This window comes from Lytechinus variegatus, chromosome 5, assembly GCF_018143015.1.
Source record: "Lytechinus variegatus isolate NC3 chromosome 5, Lvar_3.0, whole genome shotgun sequence".
In the NCBI taxonomy this organism is placed as follows: Eukaryota; Metazoa; Echinodermata; class Echinoidea; order Temnopleuroida; family Toxopneustidae; genus Lytechinus; species Lytechinus variegatus.
This window is the reverse complement of record NC_054744.1, coordinates 8,766,845-8,788,612: the sequence shown is the minus strand read 5'-3', so window position 1 is coordinate 8,788,612 and position 21,768 is coordinate 8,766,845. Positions and strand designations below refer to the sequence as shown.

The window sequence follows — 21,768 nt, the reverse complement described above, 5'->3', positions numbered from 1 at the left end:
ATAAATCTGTACAGTGCAAATCAATCCCGTATTCGACTGGTTCCCAACTACAATCGATCTGGATGTATTCAAAATTTATGCAATTTAGAGTGTATATCTTTTCCTTTATTCATTCTTGTCTAGGTCATCATGGTTATGCTTCTAGATACAGATTTCTTGATCAGGGGAGTTGAATAATTATGTTTGCATTACATTACCGTCAAATTTTCGGTTTATTTTTCATTTCATCCAATGCCAATTCGTCCAATTGCAAACTCGTCTACTATAATTTGGTTTACCATCAGTTCGTCCAATATCCACGTGGTCTCACTACCATTTCGTCTAACAGTTGATCCAATAGCCATTAAGTCCAAATACTATTTGGTCTAATTTATGATAAGTATTGATTGGGCAAAATGACAAACTGGTTATGAGACGAAATGGTCATAGACGAACTTGTGATTAGACGAAGTGATGATTGGACCAAATGGTTGTTAGGCGAAATGTGGAAGGACGAAATGGCATTAGACTAAATGAAGGTAGACGATGTGGAGAGTGGGCGAGTTGGCAGTGGACGAATTGGCAATTTACCAAATTCTACGATTAGCTCCTCAAGAAGCTTAGCAAAACATAATAAACCGTGAAAATCTAGACCTATACCCGATTTAGACTGTCCATAATTTCGGATTGATTTGTTTACTTTCTTTACTTAAGTTATTGAATGGTTTTAATTTGGTAGTCAACCATCTACACAATAAACTACCCATAACTCTATAATACATTTTATCTTGACTACAAATACAAAGGACGACAGACAAAAGCACTCAAAAGCAGGGGATGCCAGATATTTTGGGGGTTTATTCAAATGGCATCATCGCATCGTAAAAAAAGTTACGCCAATAACGACTAATAATTAAATTGTAGATGCAATAAATCAACATTAATTAAAATACGATGCTCTAATAAAAGAAAATGTAAGTACAAATATTTTGGCAGACTGGTACTTAGTAATGTAGGAACGTGCAAAAGTGTCTAATGTTTGGTTCATTTGACTTTCATAAAGACTTGTTTTTTTCAGTGATAGGTTTCTCTTCTTGCATAAACCTATGATATAAATTCAACTTCAAGGTCACATTCTTTTTTTGTATAGATTTTCATCAATCTATGGTTTGTAATACCTTGCGGCTAGCTGTTCAAGGTACCGGTAACATTGGGGCAAACCAGGCTCATGGACATAGTTACAGACACAGTTGGTGTCTTGACTGCAGCACGGGACAATTGAGTGATCAAACGTATCCAGAAGAGGTTCCCCTTTGACCAAGGCATTCTTGTGTGCCGCCACAGCAGCCTTGATATTCACAAACACAGCGTCGAGTCCGCAGGCTTCCAAAGGATACGCTTCGCCGGGATCCTTGTCAAGGTCGAAGAGAAGAGGCGGGTTGTGCTCGGTCACGCATTCACCCTCGCATTCGTTGCAGTCGAAGTAATCCTCTAGCGGCAACCCACCAGCGCATTTTTGACCGTACTCGCTCTGACTGCGGACACGTTGGGTCTTGAAGTGGGCTTTGTACTTGCCGATCCTGACGGCCATCATGGTGTCCTTGCAGTAGTAGAAGAACGCGTCATGGGGTGACGAAGCGTCGTTCAGGAGGACTTCCCTGATACTCTTCCCATCGTAGATACGGTCTCTCGGAAGCTTGGTGCCGCCCAAGTCAGCTGCTGTAACGATGATGTCCATTGATGTGACGAGCTCGTTGGAAACTCCAGGTTTAATCGTCCCAGGCCAGTAAACGATGTATGGAATTCTGTGCCCACCTTCCCAAGAAAGGGATTTACCACCTACCAGAAAATACAAATAAGACATTAATCAGAATATAGGTAAAATGTGTATCTTTTTTTTCCCGGCAAGAAAAATGGGTATTCTTAGGAAATATCCATAATAGTCCTTTATGTTTGCATTCACAGTTTAATTTTTTAAACACTTGTCTATAGACAAGTGTAATGGTGCATACACCGACGCACTTATTATGGTCTAAGATAAAGAAGCAATTACGTTTGATGGATAATTACTTTTATCCAAAAAAAAAAGTTGTAGCGTCAACTCCGAACAAGCCTTTACAGACTCTTAACAGTGGGTTTATAGTTTCAAATTATTTCTGAATTTTTACCTCTGAATATATTGGAATCCCCTCCTTCCTCACAATACTCGCGATGGGGCCCGTGATCGGAGATGAAGAATATGATGGTGTTGTCGTCGAGTTTCTCTTCTTCCAACTTGTTAACGATTTGCTGAACAGCATCATGCATTTCCAGCAAGTTATCACCATAACGACCTAATAACGTAAATACAATGCAAGAAAGCCCGTGAGGATTATGTTCGCAAGGCGATCGCCGTATTGAAGTCACACTCAAGAAATGACAATGCATTGTGTGATAGCTTTCCTTGAAAAAGATGATACGGTCAAAATTAATCAATGTGATGCTCCTCCAATCACAGTGTAAAGAGAAAAATACATGATCAAAGTCAAAAGTGAATCTTAAATGCTGTGTAGCAACCAAGTGGATAAAAAAAAAAATCGGTAAATTCATATGGCCCGTATTCTGAAGTCGGGTTTAACTTAAACTCGGGTTTAAAGTTGTGGTTTCAGTATGGATAGCCAATCGTTACATAAATCACTAACAGTAGATATATCATATTTCATCTCATTTGGCTCTCAAATCATTTATAATTATTGTCTAGGAAGTTTAAATAGATGATTGTCTTCACCATCGAAGAATCAGGAAAGAGCACAGTAAACATAAAAAACATACAACTAATTGGTCTAATGCCAATTCGTCTAATGACCAACTCGTCTATCATTAACTTTGGTCTATCATCAATTCGTCCACTATTCACATGGTCTAATTGTCATTCGTCCACTCACCATTTCGTCTATTACCAGTTAGTACAATATCCATTTAGTTCATAACCATTTTGATGTAAATGTATTAGTGCTAATTGGGCGAAATAAAAAGAAAATGGGTATTAGACCGACTGGTTATTAGACGAAATGGTCAGACGAACTGGTGATTAGACGAAGTGATTATTGGACCAAATGGTTGTTAGACGAAATGTTGATGGAGAGAGTGATTAGGGTTTAACGACACTACCAACACAATGTGTCATATAAGTGTCAAGCTAGATATTACTTTAATGCGTATACTGAGTTAGTTGGGTGGCTACTTTCCCGGGAAAAAATTCCCTACTCTTTTCGAATAGGAAAGCAGTGAAATGTTGATGGACGGAATTGCGTTAGACTAAATAAAGGTAGATCATGTTGATGAGTGGACGAGTTGGCAAAAGACGAATCGGCAGTTTATCCTCCATAACGCCAAGCGCACAAAAAATTTCATTGTTTTTCTCTTGAGCAGACCTGCCAACTTTCAACAAACAAACAAAAATTAGAAGGAAAAAAATGTTTTGACAAAAAAGAGTATTTTAAAAAATTTGTCTCAACGTTACAATCACCAGCCTGTTGTAGTGAGATCGGTGAAAAAACAAGTGAAATGACTTTACTTCAAAACTTGATAATTCACCCTTTAAAACATGTGCTCGTAGGAAAGAATTTACTTGTTCCTTTCATGCAACGAGTTACTGGCCCGACAATGATTTTTACAGGTCTGGGACTGTCGGACCGGCACTAGTGTCACGCACTGTGTATAATACATACTCCATAATCGGGAATTAAAAAAAGAAACAAATCATACAAAAAGTATTGGTGTATTTATAGCAAAAAGAGGAACAAATACTCTAAAAAGAGAACGGTTGGCATGTCTGCTTGAGTGTTTTTCTCATGCTTTTGTATAGCCCCAAATCATAGTATGCTCCCAAAATACTGTTGTGTCATGGAGTAATTTTGATGTATAGCTTCAATACCTTGCGTGCAGCAATAAACGAGTTCGATCCAGCTTTTTTTTTATATCAATGGTCAACATGCTCTGATACGGACACCCCTGTCCAAACGGAGTAACTTTTAATGCTATACAAAAATGCAGAATGTTATAACTTTTAGGGGTGCGCATAATATACCCCCAAAAAATCTTTCTTTTTTTAAGATGAGAAATCACTTCCATTTTATTTTTCAAATGTGACGATATGTCCATTATAATTCCACGGAATACAAAAAAAAATTAATCAAGGTGCCGCACCTTTCAAATAATGTTCACGTGCTAAGGAGAAAAAAAATCACGATATTTTTGTTTAAACAAGGATAGGTTATGTTTCATGTTGTGTTCGAAAATAATTATATCCTGAATTTAAAGGTCAAGTCCACCTAAAAAAAATGTTGATTTGAATCAATAGAGGAAAATCAGACAAGCACAATGCTGAAAATTTCATCAAAATCGGATGCAAAATAAGAAAGTTATGACATTTCAAATTTTCGCTTATTTTTAACAAAATAGTTATATGAACGAGCCAGTTACATCCAAATGAGAGAATCGATGATGTCACTCACTATTTCTTTTTTTATTGTTTGAATTATACAATATTTCAATTTTTACAAATTTGACGATTAAGACCTCCTTGCCTGAAGCACAAAATGTTAAAATAATAGAATTCTTTGTGTTCAGGGAGGAATGAAACTTCATTTCACATGACAATGACGAGAAAATACAAATATTTCATATTTCATATAATGAAATACAACAGAAATAGTGAGTGATGTCATCCACTCTCTCATTTGGATGTAACTGGCTCGTTCATATAACTATTTTGTTAAAAATAAGCGAAACTTTGAAACGTCATAACTTTCTTATATCACATCCGATTTTGATGAAATTTTCAGTATTATGCTTGTTTAATTTCACTTTTTATTCAAATCAAGATTTTGTTGGGGTGGACTTAATTGTCCTTTAAATATGCACATTCTTGAACAGTGAAGCTACACTCACCTCGACGAGAAGTGCAAGCGAAGTCGTCGCTTGAGAAAAGACTAGTGTGCATGTGGGCAAAGGCAACGTATAAGAAGAATGGGTCGGCAATGTTATCTTCAATGAAATTGATGGCATCACGAGTAAACGCTTGGGTTAGACCCTTGTGTTGGTAAGGTTGCGACAACAGTGTTGCGTTGTAATAAAGGTAGCATTTACTACTTTCTGGAAAGTCTAAATGAAGCTTAAAAGGAGAAAAATGACGAGACAAAATTAACCAACCGTCAGATAATTTTATCATAATTGGGAGATTGCCTTCAATAAAATTCATTGCCTTATTTTATAGGTCTTATAAGAAACGTGCATTCAGCACAAAGAATGAAATGGTAACACGATGAACTGCAAACGATAAGACCTCTATAGAATCCCTACATCCCTCTAAACAAGGCTATCATAGCGATACTAAATTAAGTATTGCATAAATTACACCTGACTATTCCTGTAAATGGTCTCTCATTAACTGTTCATTAATATCTAAATGTAGTCTTAAAATTATACTTTTTACAAAACTCAATGAAACATGATAAATTAGCCTAAATACCTTTTTTATTTCTTTTGAGAAACTAAACTATTTTGAGAGGGAAAGAAGTACTTATGCTCCTTTGTAACATAATTGAAGCCGTGTGGATGAATCGAGTAATGAATTTAGCATATGATTCAAGTTGGCCTGGGGCCGATTGCATGAAAGGGTCTTTCCAAGGACCGTCTTTCGTGTCGCCCATCTTTTATGATACGCTATAAGTGGAGTGTTTCTGAAATCAAATTTTATACAATTTCATGACATATTACATCATTTTATAAACAAATATTTTGTTTATTTTAACGGACGAATAGAATATATTTGCAGATGATTGGTTTAAAATGCGTTTCACATGGCGCATCATAAAAGATGGGCGACACGAAAGACGGTCCTTGCAAAGACCCTTTCGTGCAATCGGCCCCTGTATTACAAGACTACATTGCTCTGAATGTTGCATTGTGGGTTAGGAACCGGGCCAGATTTGAGTAGTTGAGGGCTTGAGATGGCGATTATGGTTGCTGGTCCATTTCTGCGTTTAAAGTTTACAATTTTTTAAATAACTTACCCCGGTATCGTCGCAATTCCAACTGTTGGTAAAGGGCAGGTTATGGCCCACAAAATCAAATCCGTGATTGAAGGGAAGATGAGCACCGTCTGTGGGAGAATTCTCATTGATTCCTGAAAATTAGACAAAAAGGTCTCGAAAATCACATTTATGCAAGAATGGAAGATTCAAGCAATTACCTTTGACATTTTGACATTTAAGCGTAACTTTTATGCAAAACAGTAAATCATTATTGTCCTTTAGGCATTTCATAAGGCCTTGTAACTTATTCATTCCAAGGGGTGGAATTCCCATTTTAGAAACCTGCACTCGCTTTTATTGCCTAATGAAAGGAATAAAGATGAATTACAATTTGAAAAAGGGATTGATTTGTGGTGGCGTAATGCAGGTTTTAAATTTGATTATAAGTTTCCTCCCCCGGACCGCGCCAATTCTTCAGACAACACTGTACACTGTAAAATATGAAGTGTTAATTTAGCACTTACAGTGCTGGTACACTCTTAAAACAAATCAGTCAAATTGACTAGACCAGTAGTCAGCTGGGAGCAACTGATATGGCAATCACTGATATTCACATTTCTGACATATATTCTAGTCAGAAATAACTCTGTTCTAGTAAAATATGACTAGAAAATGGTCAAATATGACTAGAATAACAGTTGCACCCAGCTGACCCTATTAACTAGTCATTTTTGACTGATTTGTTCTTAGAGTGTATAGTGACTGCACTACGGGTACTGATTTTCTAGTTCAAATTTAAACTAGAAAATCAGCACTCGTAGTGCAGTCACTGTACAAGGAGCTGGACGAACCTGCGTGAGAACTGAACCTTATGTAACCTCATGTTATGTCTAGCATTTTTTTTCCTTTTTTGAGAAGCCTTTTTCTTTGCCGTACGTGTGTGCATGTGTATGGGGTAGGGTCCTTGTCTGTTTGATGACGCCCCCTCTCCGCCCCTCTTCGACCTCTCTACCACGATTACTTGAATTACTTACCAAGATGCCATTTTCCAACCATGCCTGTTGCATACCCGGCCTGTTTCATGGCCTCGGCTATGGTGATTTCACTTTTCGGTAGACCAGTCTTCGTCCAGGGTAGGAATACACGAGTCTCCCCATAGGTCCCAATACGTACGGGCAAGCGACCTGGTGAAAATATAAAATGATAAAAATAAGACCAAAATGTTCTAACCGCGTCCTTGTTTAATCAGGTTAGTAACATGCCATTTGTGTGAGGTTAATATTTGGGCATCACAGCTCATCCGTATGCTTGGTATTTTTAGATATTATTCAAAATATCGATACCTTTCTTTTTTATCCCTTTAAAATAACGTCTGCTTACACGAGAAACCAACGAGCTTTGCTATCAAAGGGCATGCAGCAAGAGCGCATTTGCATATCTGAAAGTGCAGCTACATGTATATTAGCCTTGAGGACTCCATGTCTGATATTTTTTAATATTTGACATACTTCTACAGACTGTCTGTAGAAGTATATGTCAAAATTAAAAAAAAATATCAGACATGGAGTCCTCAAGGCTACAGCTATATACTTTATCCGTTGCCAGCTCTGATCCCCATCTCAAAAGGCAAAAATTTATGTAATTGTAGGTGAAGCCCCCTTCCCCTTCCAAACACAAACAGCTGCGGTTCGTAAGTTCTGATATTTTTTTTTTTATTATCATAATTCTATACATGTCAAGGACACCACTGGAAATAAGCTTTCGAGCTTTTTATCTGTAAGAATCCTCAATCTTGAAGGAGGCAGATCAACCCAGAAGAAGAGTTTTCGTGGGTCATCCTGTGTAAAGCTTGTTTATTTTAATGCTACTGTATATGTTATGTTGTGTCATCTTGTGACGACTTGCCAAATAAAATCAATAAAATCAATCAATAAATTGACTCCACAAAATTAAAGAACTGATATCTCATCAGCGAACAAGAAATCCCTTGTCTCCTCGTCTTCGCGCAATGCTTAAATCAGTATTTCAAATCATTTTCCTCCTTAACATACAAAGCAATAAAAAAAAAAAGAAATTCACAAATCTGTTATAAAGGCCGCTTTCGGAGAGAGTCTACTACAGAATTATATGGCAAAATAATAGTTCTAACCAAAAAATGTAACTTTATCAAACAGTTATGCCAATATGCACGTATCTTTCATTTTGATGCATTTTATCCCCCCCCCCCTAGCCACCCAATACCACACCTACTTGAGTGGAATTGGTATGGCAGGCGCGGATCCATTTTTGTCTCGTTTTCAAAAAGTGGATTAGCCCCTGGGATTTGGATCCTACTTCACACACGTACACCCCCTTTTATATTCCAGTGTTGGGTGGTTGGTCTTAAAAATTATACGGTGCAAAAAAAAGTTGCTTTTTTCTTACTGAAAAGCCTTACGTGTTTTCAACATGTTCAATAATCTCCGTAGTTGATGTTTTATTCAGGAAGCAGATATTTGGTCACGCATTTCTGCCGTCTATAAAATTCTTTAGTAATTTCCTATTCCATTTGAAAAAGGTTGTAATATGCAATTACACCCGATTAAACCCTTAGCCCACCTGTCATGATGGCTGATCTGCTGGGCGTACAGACAGAATCTCCCACATATCCATTGGTGAATCTGAGACCCTTGGCAGCCATCCGGTCAATGAAACCGGGCTCCTGGGTCGGGTGGCCGTATGACGTCAGGTCGCCCATGCCCATGTCGTCGGCGACTAGGAGGATGACATTGGGCTTTTCGTGGACAGGTCGGTGTTGGTCCTCATGCAGGATCTTGTCCAGCATGTCGGGTAACTGGTCAAGAAAATCGCCGATGGCTACGACATGCCCAAGGAGGGTCAGAAGGAAGACAGCAGAGAGCTTCATTTTTTATGCGCCACGGAGAAAAGCTTGCAGGGAAATGAATGATATCATGCTTTCGTGAGGACTGCAAAGACCATTTCGGTGCGGGATGGGTGCTGTTTGTTTGTGGCATAAAATGCATGGGTGACTTCAAGTATGCCTTGCAAAATATTGTATAAACTGACATAGCAGCGCACCTGACTCATTTGCATAATTCATTGTTGAGCTTGTTCTTCTTTAGAATCTCCAGGGAAAGCCCCCCCCCCGACAGTTGGTAACTAATAGTTCCATGTACAATGTGAATTGCAAACTCCGTGTTGTTAGGCCGGAAAGGCTGTAAATTTAAGTAACATAACAACCACTATAAGTTAGTATGCAATTTTGTAATTCTATTTGTACGTGTTGAAGTACAATTATTAATAACAGATGAAATTTATCGAATGTTTGAGAACAAAGAAGCATTGGATAAAAATGTCCATAGAATCTACTTTAAAGTGATAATGTTAAGTTGAACACACAGGCGGATCCGGGGGGGGGGGTGGCAAAGCCGGCCCGTACCCCCCCCCTTTGAGAGGCACAATTAAAATTTGTAATGTAAAAATGCCGTTAAAATAGAAGTGTGCCCCTACCCCTTGTGAAAGTGAAGACCCCTTTTTTATTGTCAAATTTTTCCTCGGAAAATGTGCCCTCTCCCTTTTTGAAAATCCTGGACCCGCCAAGCCAGTTCGTAGTTCCACTCTGCGCATGATCAGAAGATTCTGCGCATGTTCAGATGAAGGTCATTTGTACAAAAGTGACATGGTGGTTTAAAATTTAATGAGATAAGCACCTAATTCGATGTCTTGATTAATCATATATTCTTTTGAATTGTGTTTTTCATTCACATCCACGAAAAACAATGCGTCCACGAATGACTGGTGTATTTCACAGTTTGCCAAGTACATTGAACAACATCCTCTAATATGCATTCAAAGTAGAAATGCAACAAATACCTTCATAGAGTGTTCATTGATGTGCTATTCTAGTCGCCTGGTCTATTCAATTTCTTCATCCCGCTATCTAAGGCATGCATACGTAATATCTTGCTTTGTCCATAAAGTAACTACGAAGTGGTCAATAGACCAGTCCACAATTTTGGTCAAATGACCTTTCATTTCTTTCATTATGATAGGCAGATTTCTAAGCAAGATATTACCTAAGCTTGCCTTACATAGCAGGATGAAAAAATTCAATAGACCAGGGGAGCGTTTCGTGAAAGGATTTTTCGGACGTTTTATCCGACAAGTCCTGTTTTATCCGACAGTTACCATAGTAACAATGCTTCTCAGCCAATCAAAATCAAGGAAAGTTGTCAGGTCTGACAACTTGTCGGACAGAAATGTTGATGAAACGCTCCCCAGGTGACTAGAATAGCACACAAATGAACACATTATGAAGGTATTTGTTGCATTCCTACTTTGAATGCATATCATAACATGTTGCACAATGTACTTGGCAAATTGTAAAATAGTCGTTCGTGGACGCATTGTTGTTTTTTGTGGATGTAAATGAAAACCGCAATTCAAAAGAATATATGAATAATCAAGACATAAAGTTGGTGCTTATCTCATTATATTTTAAACCATCATGTTACTTCAGGACAAATGACCTTCCTTTTTGATCATGCGCAGAAAGGAACTACGAACTAGCTTATTGCATCGCAATGTGACACCTCCCCCCCCCCCCATAGCGTGTTTTCGCATTTACTTCGCAGGCACATTCTAGAAGGTAGAGAATCTATTGAAAATGCCCGTCAAAATGGATAGATCAGAGGTCATTGTCGAATGTTGGACAGCACATCTTTAAGACTCGGATCGGACGAAAAATAGCAAACAAGTCGTTTGTCCAGAGTCCTCAAAGGCATTGCTGTTTTGCATTGCGATTTTCGACAAAAAATTACTGGTGTGCATGTGTGGGGTGAGGAGTGGGAGTTGGTGCGGGTGTGTGAGGATGTGTGTGTGTGTGAGGTTTATAGGCAAAACACTGGGAACATTATGCAAACAGTTTGCTATGGTAAAATCAACTCCATGGAACACAATTTTATTGTCATCACTTGTTACAATCACTTAATGCAAGATTTAAAGGGGTACTCCAGCAGCCTGTTGCATAAAACTTTTTACCTGAGAAAACTCCGGTAAAAACTGAAAACTAAGGTTAGTCTGATTTCTGCCGTTGACTTTAACGCAGGGCAAAAACTCGGGTAAAAATACCTGAGTTTTCTCAAGTAAAAAAGTTTTATGCAACAGGCCCCTGGTTGAAAATAAAATCGAGAAGAGTAAACGACCAAACCACTACAAAGTTCATCAAAATCTGATAACAAGTAACGATTGAAGTCGAGAAATATTTAAATTTGTCGAAACTCTTATATCCAGGCCGTCGTGAACATTCCTCACTTGGGCTGATTGTCAAGTCCATATTTTCAGCCCATGTTATATGAAATCATTATGATATTTTCATGTGTGTATGATAATTATGTTTCCCTTGTAAGCAACATCAGTTACAGCAAAGATTATACCATAATGCATTAAATAGGTTGTCATCCAATCTTATTCTTGGTGGAAAAAAATTGAATAAATACAATTTCATATAATAAACACAAAAGAATATGTAAGGACATGACATCATCAGGGGATCGAGCATTTCCTGAAAGGGCTTGTCGGTCAAAACGTCCGACAAGTCCAGTTTTATCTGACAGTTACCATGGTAATGGTGGTTCATAGCCAATCAAAATCAAGGAAAGTTGTCAGTTCAACAACTTGTCGGACAAAAATGTTGATGAAACGCTCCCCTGCATGCTCACAACATATTCATGAGGACATGCATAGAACTATTTTACCGAAATAATGCAATGCTCCTAACTGTCATAAATTATTTCTTTTCAGTGTTTTGTCCGATTTTACTTATCTGTTCAAATTCACATTGTTTTCAGCCTGGAGTATTCCTTTTCTAAACCCATCTCCATAAATTATCTTTGAAAAATAGATTGAATTCAGAAAAAAAATATGACGTCATCTTAGATCTCGCCGCTCCCCTTATCGAAAGTTCATGACTCTGGCCCCAGGTAAGAGTCGATATACAGTGCGTCCCAGAATAAACGAAACCGAGATTGATCGATGATTTATCATAACTTAATCTTCATCAAATTTCATAAATGATCTATCATTTTAAAGCTCAGGATCTCCTCTTTTATGTAAAGAAATCAATATGACCCGTACGTCAGGCATGAGTAAGCAAAAACGATTTGAAGATAGGAAACCAAAAAGTCGTTTTGCGAGCGGTATCTGAAGTTTTCTTCAAAATTTACATATTCAGAAAGTTCATTTCCTGCCCTTTTATATGACACCACAACCAATAAAGATGCCTCAGAAATAAGAAAGTTATGTTCATTTTAACAAGTGCTTGCAATTCAATAATTTCATTCAACAAACTCGTTTGATAGTCATTTTCAGCTAGCTTGATTAACATCGGCCAACCAGTTCCTTTCATTACCGATGATCCATTCATAAATTCTTTTGTTACCTCTGTCTAGTGCGAGGAAAGACAACAGTCAAACAAATTTATCAAATGAAATTATTGAAATGCAAGCACTTTTTCAAACGAACATAACTTTCTTATTTCTGAGCATTTTTATTGGTTGTGGTGTCATATGAAAGGGCAGGAAATGAACTTATCGAATATGTAAATTTTAAAGAGAATGTCAGATATCGCTCGCCAAATGACTTTTTGGTTTCCTCTCTTTAAATTGTTTTTACATATTCATGCGTGACGTATGGGTTATATTGATTTCTTCAAATGAATGAGGAGACCCTAAGCTTTAAAATGATGGGTCGTTTATGAAATTTGATTAAAAATAATTATGTTATGATAAATCATCGATCAATCTCGGTTTCGTTTATTCTGGGACGCACTGTATTACGTCAGTGAGACGATTGTCGTAAAAATAAACTGTTCGGAAGAACTTTGATACCATAAATTCGTTCTAAAATATGAATAAAACCAAGGAGTTTTAAGAAAAGGAGTGACACTAGCTTTTGGCGACCTTTGATGCCGCCAGTTTCATGGGAAAACTGAAGTGATTTGTTTTCAATATCGATAATTGGGTATATTTGATTTGATTCCATTTTATTTGATCACAAAATGTGGATATTAAACAAAATGACGAAATTATATCTCAAAGCCAATTTCCTGACATTCGGCAAAGAAATGTATGATACAAATTTCAAAAAGAGAAAAACCTTGAGAATTTGACATCTTTAAATAAAAATTTTACAAATTTCCACACACTTCCACATAAAAAAAGGGATTAGTTTCAGGGAATATATCTATTTGGGAGGCTATGTGTCACAAATGCAGCCACATGCAACCAGTAGAGTAATTTTAAATCATTATAAATAAATATTGCAACATTTATTTATTTTTTTTTGCTTCCCCCTACAAATTAGCAATGCGTTTGCTCATAATATCCGATCAGATGCAGCGAAGTCTGTAGTTGGGTCGGAATCTTTTTATAATTTACACAAATCAAATGAACATATTTCATCCTTGTGGCTTCGTAGTGGGTTTAAAGGGAATGTGTTGGATGGTTCTCCGTCTCTTAAAACTCCTTGATTATTGATCTTGTGATAAAGGTCATAAATGATGTAAACAAATACCGCACATCAATAAAGCTCAATCTTTCAGCTATACAATTTTTGCCATGTCATTACCCCCCCCCCTCCCTCTTTCCTCTGTCTCTCTCTTTCTTTCTCTCCCTCTCTCTCCGTCTCTGTTTGTTGTCTTCTCTGCCCCTCTCTATTTCTCTACTTCCTCTCGCATTTGAAAAGTGCTTGTATTGGTCCCTTTTATGTTGCTTGTATTCCTTTATTGATATTAAAACGGACGCCTAACACAGTCTAACTAGATTATATCAGATGAGGAGTTATTTGATTGGGAACGTATATTGATTTCTCTTCCATCATGATTTTGATTCCAGTTTTTAGGAATATTGTCCTTATCTTATTCGTGCTTCTATGTTTATGTAAGTAGGCCTACCTAATCTGAATTATGATAATTCGTAGAAGATATATTAGCTGAAGAGTACAATAAGGTAAACGTCATTGAAGTTTAGACGAAATAAATTATAATCCATATAATCACCATAAGTGTTTCTGTTTTATTATATTCTGACACTTTCCAACACAACTTCCTGGACTGTGGTGGGATCATGCATGAAATTGTGAAATCACGGGGCTTGAAATATCCCCGATTAATTTCATCACAAAAAATATATTCCGGCGTGTTATTTTGTTAGGTAAAATACAAAATGTGTTAATTAACTCCTACAAAATCCTTTAAACAGTCCTTGAAATGTATTTTTAGGTCGATTCTATTTTTTTCAAATCAGGGCGCGTTCCGGGTTTGCATGGCCAACCATTATCATGTCAGTTTATCAAAATATTTTTGCTCTCTCTCTCTCCGCGCTCAAATTATTAACGTAGTGAGATACATACACTCTTAAAATGTTGGTTAATATACACTCTTAAAATGTTGAGTAACTGTCCACACAACAATTGGTTAATTTGGGTAGTTTTCAACCGAAATTGTGATAAAGTTTCAACCAGTTGTGTGGACAGTATGTTGCCCAACATTTTTAAGAGTGCATCACGCTCATGAATTTAAACGCTGCGTATAATTTGTATGATATCCGGGCATGTAAATTGTAAAATAAAATCAGCTCGCGCTTCGCGCTCACATTACATATTGAGAGAGATGCTCATGAATTCATACAGTCGACGGTGCTTAAAATGTCCCATTTTCTGGTGAGCATATATAAATATATTAAATAGAATAAAACTGGCTCGCGCTCTTCATTCGAATTGTTAGGTTGTAGGTTCAATGGATAATTTAGATTAGGAATAATGTACGATTCCGTAATTTGATATTTGTAAAGCGCATAGAGTATGTCGACCATATGCGCTATTGATATAGGCCTAAATTTCAAATATTGACATTATTGCTTTTATTTATAGTCCTCATAACATACCTAATCTTGTTTTTGTAAAAATAAATTTCAAAAGTACCTTCCTATTGGAAAATAGGCCTACTACATGGGGTCTACCCCTGGTAATGTATCATCTCTCACACGAATAGGTCGTATGATATTGACGGCTACGGCTCCACCTGTCTTCCAGTGTGCTTTTGAGATCAACATCTTCGACGCATGGTGTGGCGTAACTCAAGAAAGCAACGATGACTTTGACTGGCTGAAGAAGACAAGTGATGATGACACCTTCACAGATCCCGAGCCTAGTGTAGATCATACTACGCATCTTATACATGGTACGACATCTTTGATTGCTTCGTCTTTCAAACATGCCCTTCCCTTCCCAAGTCCACCCCAACAAATAGTTGATTCGAATAAAAAGAGAAAAATCCAATAAGCATAACTCTGAAAGTTTCATCAAATTCGGATGTAAAATAAGAAAGCTATGATATTTTAAATTTTCGTTTAATTTCACAAAACAGTTATATTCACATCCTTGTCGATATACCGGCAAATGAGGAGACTGATGACATCACTCACTCACTATTTCTTTTTTATTTTATTATGTGAAATATTAAATATTCCCATTTTCTCCCTGTTGTCGTGTGAAACAACGATTAATTCCTCCCTGAACATGTGCAATTAGCATTGTTTGATACTATATGGTTCAATCAAGTGGTCCTTATTGTCAAATCTGTAAAAAAAATGAAATATTGTATAATTAACACCCAAGCAATAATAATAATAAGCAATAAAACATAAAAGAAATAGTGAGTGAGGTACATCATCGACTGTGTCATTTGCATGTCACTGAGTTGTGCATATGTATATAATGAAATATTCTAATTTTCTCATCACTGTCCTGAACGTGTGGAATAAACATTGTTTCAAAAGTTTATGGTTCAGTCAAGTTGCTCCTTATTGCTAAATCTGGAAAATTGTATAATTGAAACAATAAAATACTAAAGAAATAGTGAGGGACATCATGAACTATCTCATTTGCCTGTCACTGAGTTGTGCATAATTATAGCTGTTTTATGAAAAAAAAAATGTCATAATATCGTTATTTTACATCCGATTTCGACAAAATTTTCAGCGTTATGCTTGTTGGGTTTTCTTTGTCAATTAAAGCAACATTTTTTCTGGAGTGGACTTGACTTTTTATCACCGAATAAGAGATACTGACAGGGGCGGATCCAGCTTTCGCCAATAGGGGGGGGGCCGAAAATATTTTTATTAACATTTTTCTCGATTGACCGCTAAAATCTGATTTTTTTGGGGGGGGGGGGTAGTCCTAATTAAAGATATCTCATGTGGTCTTAATATATAATACGAGCGCGAAGTGCGAGCTCAAATTCTTTGATATTTTTGTCCTTAGACCTGAAGATTCTAAGGAGATTTTAAAAAGATAAGTATCCAGCTAAACAATGCGAGCGCGAAGCGCGAGCCAAAATTTTGCTATAACAACGTGAAAAGGGACTCAATTAGGACTGTTTTTAGTGATTAATGAAGAGGATAAAAGTATCACCAATTAAATAATGAGAGTGTGGAGAGCGAGCTCAATATATTATGCTGGATCCGTGCCTGACTGAGGAGGAAATTAAAAAAAATGAATAATCAGACACCACACATTTTTGTTTAGATCATGAACACGAGTCGGGGGTGGGGTGGGCGCTATTTCCTTGGCGGGTCATTCATCCGCCCCCCTCCTCGCACCCATCGCCGCCGCCTTCTCCCCCTCATTATCTCTGTTATATTCAGTGGCGTACCATGGGCCATGGCATTGGGGGGGGCACCAGCAAAAAGGCGTGTCACTTAGTGTGCGCGCGAAGCGCGCTCATTTTCCAGGTATACTGACCTAATATTTTAAGGATGGTGCCATTAAACGGACATGCATCTCACTAATCAAATAATGCGAACGCGAAGCGCGAGCTGAAAATTTTTGATATTCAGACCTAATAAAGGATATCATAAGCATTTTTTGTAATCATGGTACGTACCTCTCTCACAAAACAAAACAATGCGAGCGCGAAGCGCGAGCTGAAATTTTTTGTATATATTGACCCCGAAAAAGGGACATTTTCATAAAGATTATACATATCTAACCATAGTCATCTAATGAGAGCGCCATGCAAGCGCTTGCTGATTTTGTTAGAATTACACCTAACCCATGAAACACCTTTTGTAGTCATTGTAATCATGAACATGATACATATCTGACTAATCAGTAGTGCGAGCGCGAAGAGCGAGCTGAAAATTTTTGAAATTCAGACCTGAAGAGGGGCATTCTAAGGCTTGTTTGTAGGAATTTACCAAGACCATACGTATTTCACTAACCAAATGATGCGAGCGCGAGCTGAATTTTTTTTATATGAAGAGCAGGCATCTCGCCAGTCCACTAATGCGAACGTAAACACGGACAGGAAATGTTTCATATTCAGACCTTAAAAGGGGGCAATCATGAAATAGTCATTTAAAAAACAATAAATACTCGAAGTGCGAGGAAATATATTTGGTGTATATTGACTTGAAAACGGGATGGTAGTACAACAGGATTATATAATCATACATCTATATTTATATATCTCATTACGCAGACAATGCAATCACCAGAAATGATGAACACATTAGCCCTATGCGCCCAAGCCAATTATGTTTCATAAATTTATGAAAAAAAAATATTATGTAATATGATGTAATATATATAATATAACATAATATATAAAATACAATAATTTCTTCTTCTCCACTACGTTTCTCTTTCTTTCTCCTTCTTTTTCTCCCTTTCCCCCGGTTTTTTTTTGCCAGCCGATTGGGGGGCACATGCCCCCATGCCCCCCCCCGTAGTTACGCCACTGGTTATATTTATAATGTCAATATAATATACTATGTCAATAGCGAAATGAAAACCTGACAAAAGGCAGGCCAACTGTAACGATATTGCACATATCTTACCCTGTAGATTTTTAGATTCTGTGTTTGCACGCAATCACCTCTTCTTAAAAATAAACACTTCATAAATAAGTAAATTTGATTGTTCGATTGATAAATCGACAAATAGATTGATTGACTGATTGAGAGTGGAACTCGTAGCCAGTAATTGGATGAATTACATACAGTTTAAAGATAAATTATACACAAATAAATTGAGTGTGCAATATTGTGTCTAGTAATAACTCATCTTAGAAAATAACTAAACTTTTACTCTACCGTAAACCACATCTGCGAAACTTTTACTTACATATAACGGCAACTATTTTAAAAGACAAAGAGTGTGATGTAGAAGTGAAAAGAAGAGAGAGAGAGAGGGAGAGAGAATAAAATAGACTGCAGGGCAAACAAATAAAGACGGGGTAAGAGATGAATTAGAAAGGAAGAAAAAATTGTCAAAGTAAAGTAACGGGGGAGGGGGAGAAAACTCAAACATAAATTAGAAAAAAAATATATAGATCCAAATCTGACCTGACGAATTAATAGATATGTTATTCTTTTAAGAGATTCGTTGATTTGTGATCTATCAATTCGATTTTAGCACAAGTCCCCTCGGGAATAAAATGAGTTTACATTCAGTCTCTTCTTCCTTTCTTGTGCACCTCCAAAGAGACTAGATATCGTCCCAATTCTTAGACTAGATATCGTCCCAATTCTTAATTAGACTTGATATCGTCCCAATTCTTAGTTAAACTAGATATCGTTCCAATTCTTAGTTAGGATAGATATCGTCCCAATTCTTAGTTAGACTAGATATCGTCCCAATTCTTAATTAAACTTGATATTGTCCCAATTCTTAGTTAGACTAGATATCGTCCCAACTCTTAGTTAGACTATTATCCCAATTCTTAGTTAGACTAGATATCGTCCCAATTCTTAATTAGACTTGATATCGTCCCAATTCTTAGTTAGACTAGATATCGTCCCAATTCTTAGTTAGACTAGCTATCATCCTAATTCTTAGTTAGACTTGATATCGTCCCAATTCTTAATAAGACTAGATATCATCCCAATTCTTACTTAGACTAGATATCATCCCAATTCTTACTTAGACTAGATATCATCCCATCTATAAAGTTCTATTGTTATCAATCATTAATCTTTATCAATCATAAATCTTTGGCGTATCAGTATGAAATTATTAGTTACTATGTAACTGTTAGAAACTTCCGTTCTTCAACTAAAATCTTCTAAGTGTTCCAATCTTCTCAACCCAATCATATGGGTCTCGTGCATTCCCAAAAGCAGCTCCTGTCCTGTGAAACGGGCTTCCTAACCAACCAAGAGGCACTGGAAGCTCTGAGAGCTTCGAGAGAACTCTAAAAAAAAATAGGCTTTGATATGGATTTCAGTCAGGAATTTAAATGTGTATGATTGTTTTATCTCTCTATTTTTTTCCTATGATTATCCTAATACAAAATAAAGGCATGTGGGCAATTCCATGGAAAATGTTCACTTTAGAGAAAAAATGAAGTTTCAGATTTCACTCAAGCAGTCAAATTTTCTTAAAATGTAATCTATAAAGTCTTAATTTCCAATAGAAAAATCGCAATATTGATAAAATTTTGTAGTTTTTTCCTTCATCAAAAAAATAGAATAGTATATTGCAAAATGTAAAAAATGTGGCTATTTTTATACAATTCATCTTTCCTGTCTCTACTAAAGCAAACAAGGTCCCAGAGGTCTCTTTTAACTTTTGAATAGTTGATTAATGTTTAAATCAACAGAAAATAATCGTTAAATTTTATGCCATTCATCAATTCTACAGAAATCTGTCTTCAGATTTGTGTGATTTCTTTACCATTATCAGTGTCATGTCCGTTACGTTTTTCACTTAAAGTTTTCACAGCTTACAGGAAATTTGTCTAAAGGTACTGCAGATTCAGATTCTATGTTAGAATTAAACCCCCTACCATGTGTAGCAATCATTTTCCCTTACCACTTCTCATTTTCATAAAAATGGCGTAACGGACATGACAATTCGCGTAACGGACATGACGCCTTATATATGGCAAATGGCAGCATTTACAAACACAAAATATTAGGCTCGGTGTCACAGACTGAGGTTAGTCTCAATTGTTTGAGGATAGCTGAATGTAATATTTCCTAGAATCTGCATGTCATTCAAGCTATTTTTAGAACTTGGTGAATGATGAAAGTTCAGCTCTTGTTCTGGTAGATTTTTCTGAGAATTAACGGTATGCCACATAATACTAGGATAAGATGCAGCTAGATCTGGCAACATACGATCACAATCTGCATCATTTGTGTTTGAACAAACATTTGATTATCTTAGGTTCTTGCACTGACAGTTTGGAGCATGATAAAACTCCAACTTGTGAATTCATGATCATTGATGATATTACTTCAAAGTATCTGACTTTCACCAACCTCTACATGTACTTCTTCAGTGATGGCATGGGAATTGGGCTCACATTTAAAAGCAAGTTTGTATTCGGATATCTGTGTTTCATGATGTAGCTCTATGAATCCATGAATCTACAGTGGCACTTCTTTGCAGTATCACAAAGCAAAGGGGCCGTGGAAAGAATGTGGCGCGATCAATAAATTATGTCATCATAGTATTTTGGTCAGCCATAATCACGATTTGAATGATGTATCTTCAATTGTACACAAGCAGCGCGGACAATACAACAAAATTAGATAAAGCCACATTTGTCGGCAAGCAAGATTGTAAGATTTAGAACATCCAAGATTTGATGAAAGGATGATTATACTCAGGATGATACTGTTATTTTGAATGAAAAAAAAATCTCAGAAGCTATTTACAAACATTCCGATTACCTTTCAACTCGTACATAATCGATAATGAAAGACCGCTATCCAGGTACTGCTATTAAATTTTAAAATCATCTTTTGTAATCTTAAAACTGACATTAATACTAGTACATGTTCTTTATCATACAATACATTCCATAATATGCTCTTCTTGGATTTATACAGGTCTGGTAAATCTTGTTTTCTTGTCACAAAAAATGAGATTTGGTCTTCTCAGTTTGTCGTAGTGGTATGATAAACATTGTATTCAATGTAGAATTATCACTTCGGCTATAGCTATCAATTTAATGATACCTGCTAATAATATCTACATATTTTTCTTTAGAGTGTTAGTAAAGGTACTTTGCTGTTACATAATTACATTTATTATTCATATTTCTTTCATTTTCAGACTAAGAAGTGCTGATGAAGTTCACTTCATAAGGGTGTCATGTCCGTTACGCTAGTATATTATCAAATATTAGGGCATGAATAAAAAATAATCTTTTCTATCAACTTTTTCTCCTTTAATTAGGTGTGGTGGATGGTAGTAACTGGAAAATACTCATTAACCGTTTTTAATCGGTGTAAAATAAATTTTTCTAAATATTTTTTTGTTTTATAAAAATTGTACAAAAAGACCCCCTCTCAAATTGCAAAATAATAGGAGATATTACAGATTACCAGTTATGATATGTGTCTCTAACCTCTAGCCTTAACATGTAAACAATTAGACTTGTACCATATCTTGTAATAAAATAATTATATTCGCTTACAAAAAGTGGACGAAACTGTCATGTCCGTTACGCTTCGTGTGTCATGTCCGTTACGCTACATTTTGAGCTAGGAATACAGAATGCACTGTAAAACTGTTGTTAAACACCATTTTATGGATAGAGCATGATCTTAAGGTTAAATTAACACCAACGTCAGGTGCATGCAATCTAAGAATTCACAGGAATTTTGATAAGCAATAGGAGGTAAAAATGCTTCGTCCATTTCGTGTCATGTCCGTTACGCTCACAAAGAGTGCAATTTCTCCGCAACTGTTCAACGAAACG

The 21,768-nt window shown here is 36.5% G+C and overlaps 2 protein-coding genes across 2 annotated transcripts in view; one reads left to right on the top strand and one right to left on the bottom strand.

Annotated features, from left to right (window-relative positions):
• Positions 1 to 820: 820 nt before the first annotated feature.
• Positions 821 to 8,983, bottom strand: LOC121415210 (arylsulfatase-like). The gene is made up of 6 exons (XM_041608377.1): positions 8,595 to 8,983; positions 7,031 to 7,180; positions 6,036 to 6,148; positions 4,912 to 5,134; positions 2,148 to 2,312; positions 821 to 1,818 (listed from the first exon to the last, which is right to left on the bottom strand). Exons 1-6 carry the CDS (start codon positions 8,899 to 8,901, stop codon positions 1,142 to 1,144), a joined length of 1,635 nt encoding a protein of 544 aa, XP_041464311.1. The 5' UTR covers positions 8,902 to 8,983; the 3' UTR covers positions 821 to 1,141.
• A 6,019-nt stretch (positions 8,984 to 15,002) lies between these two features.
• LOC121414851 (MAM and LDL-receptor class A domain-containing protein 1-like) overlaps positions 15,003 to 21,768 on the top strand; it is a 39,564-nt gene continuing 32,798 nt past the window's right edge. Inside the window, exon 1 of the mRNA XM_041607906.1 lies at positions 15,003 to 15,234. Coding sequence (XP_041463840.1) covers positions 15,003 to 15,234 — 232 coding nt within the window. The remainder of the gene's footprint in view (positions 15,235 to 21,768) is intronic.

What these genes read in the sequence shown, in the direction of transcription:
- LOC121415210 (XM_041608377.1), bottom strand. Translation starts at nt 8,901, where the DNA reads ATGAAGCTCTCTGCTGTCTTCCTTCTGACCCTCCTTGGGCATGTCGTA. An exon ending in GGAATTGCGACGATACCGGG is followed by an intron (nt 5,135 to 6,035) that starts GTAAGTTATTTA and finishes TCTCCTTTTAAG; the next exon opens with CTTCATTTAGACTTTCCAGA. An exon ending in CGCTTGCACTTCTCGTCGAG is followed by an intron (nt 2,313 to 4,911) that starts GTGAGTGTAGCT and finishes TTACGTTATTAG; the next exon opens with GTCGTTATGGTGATAACTTG.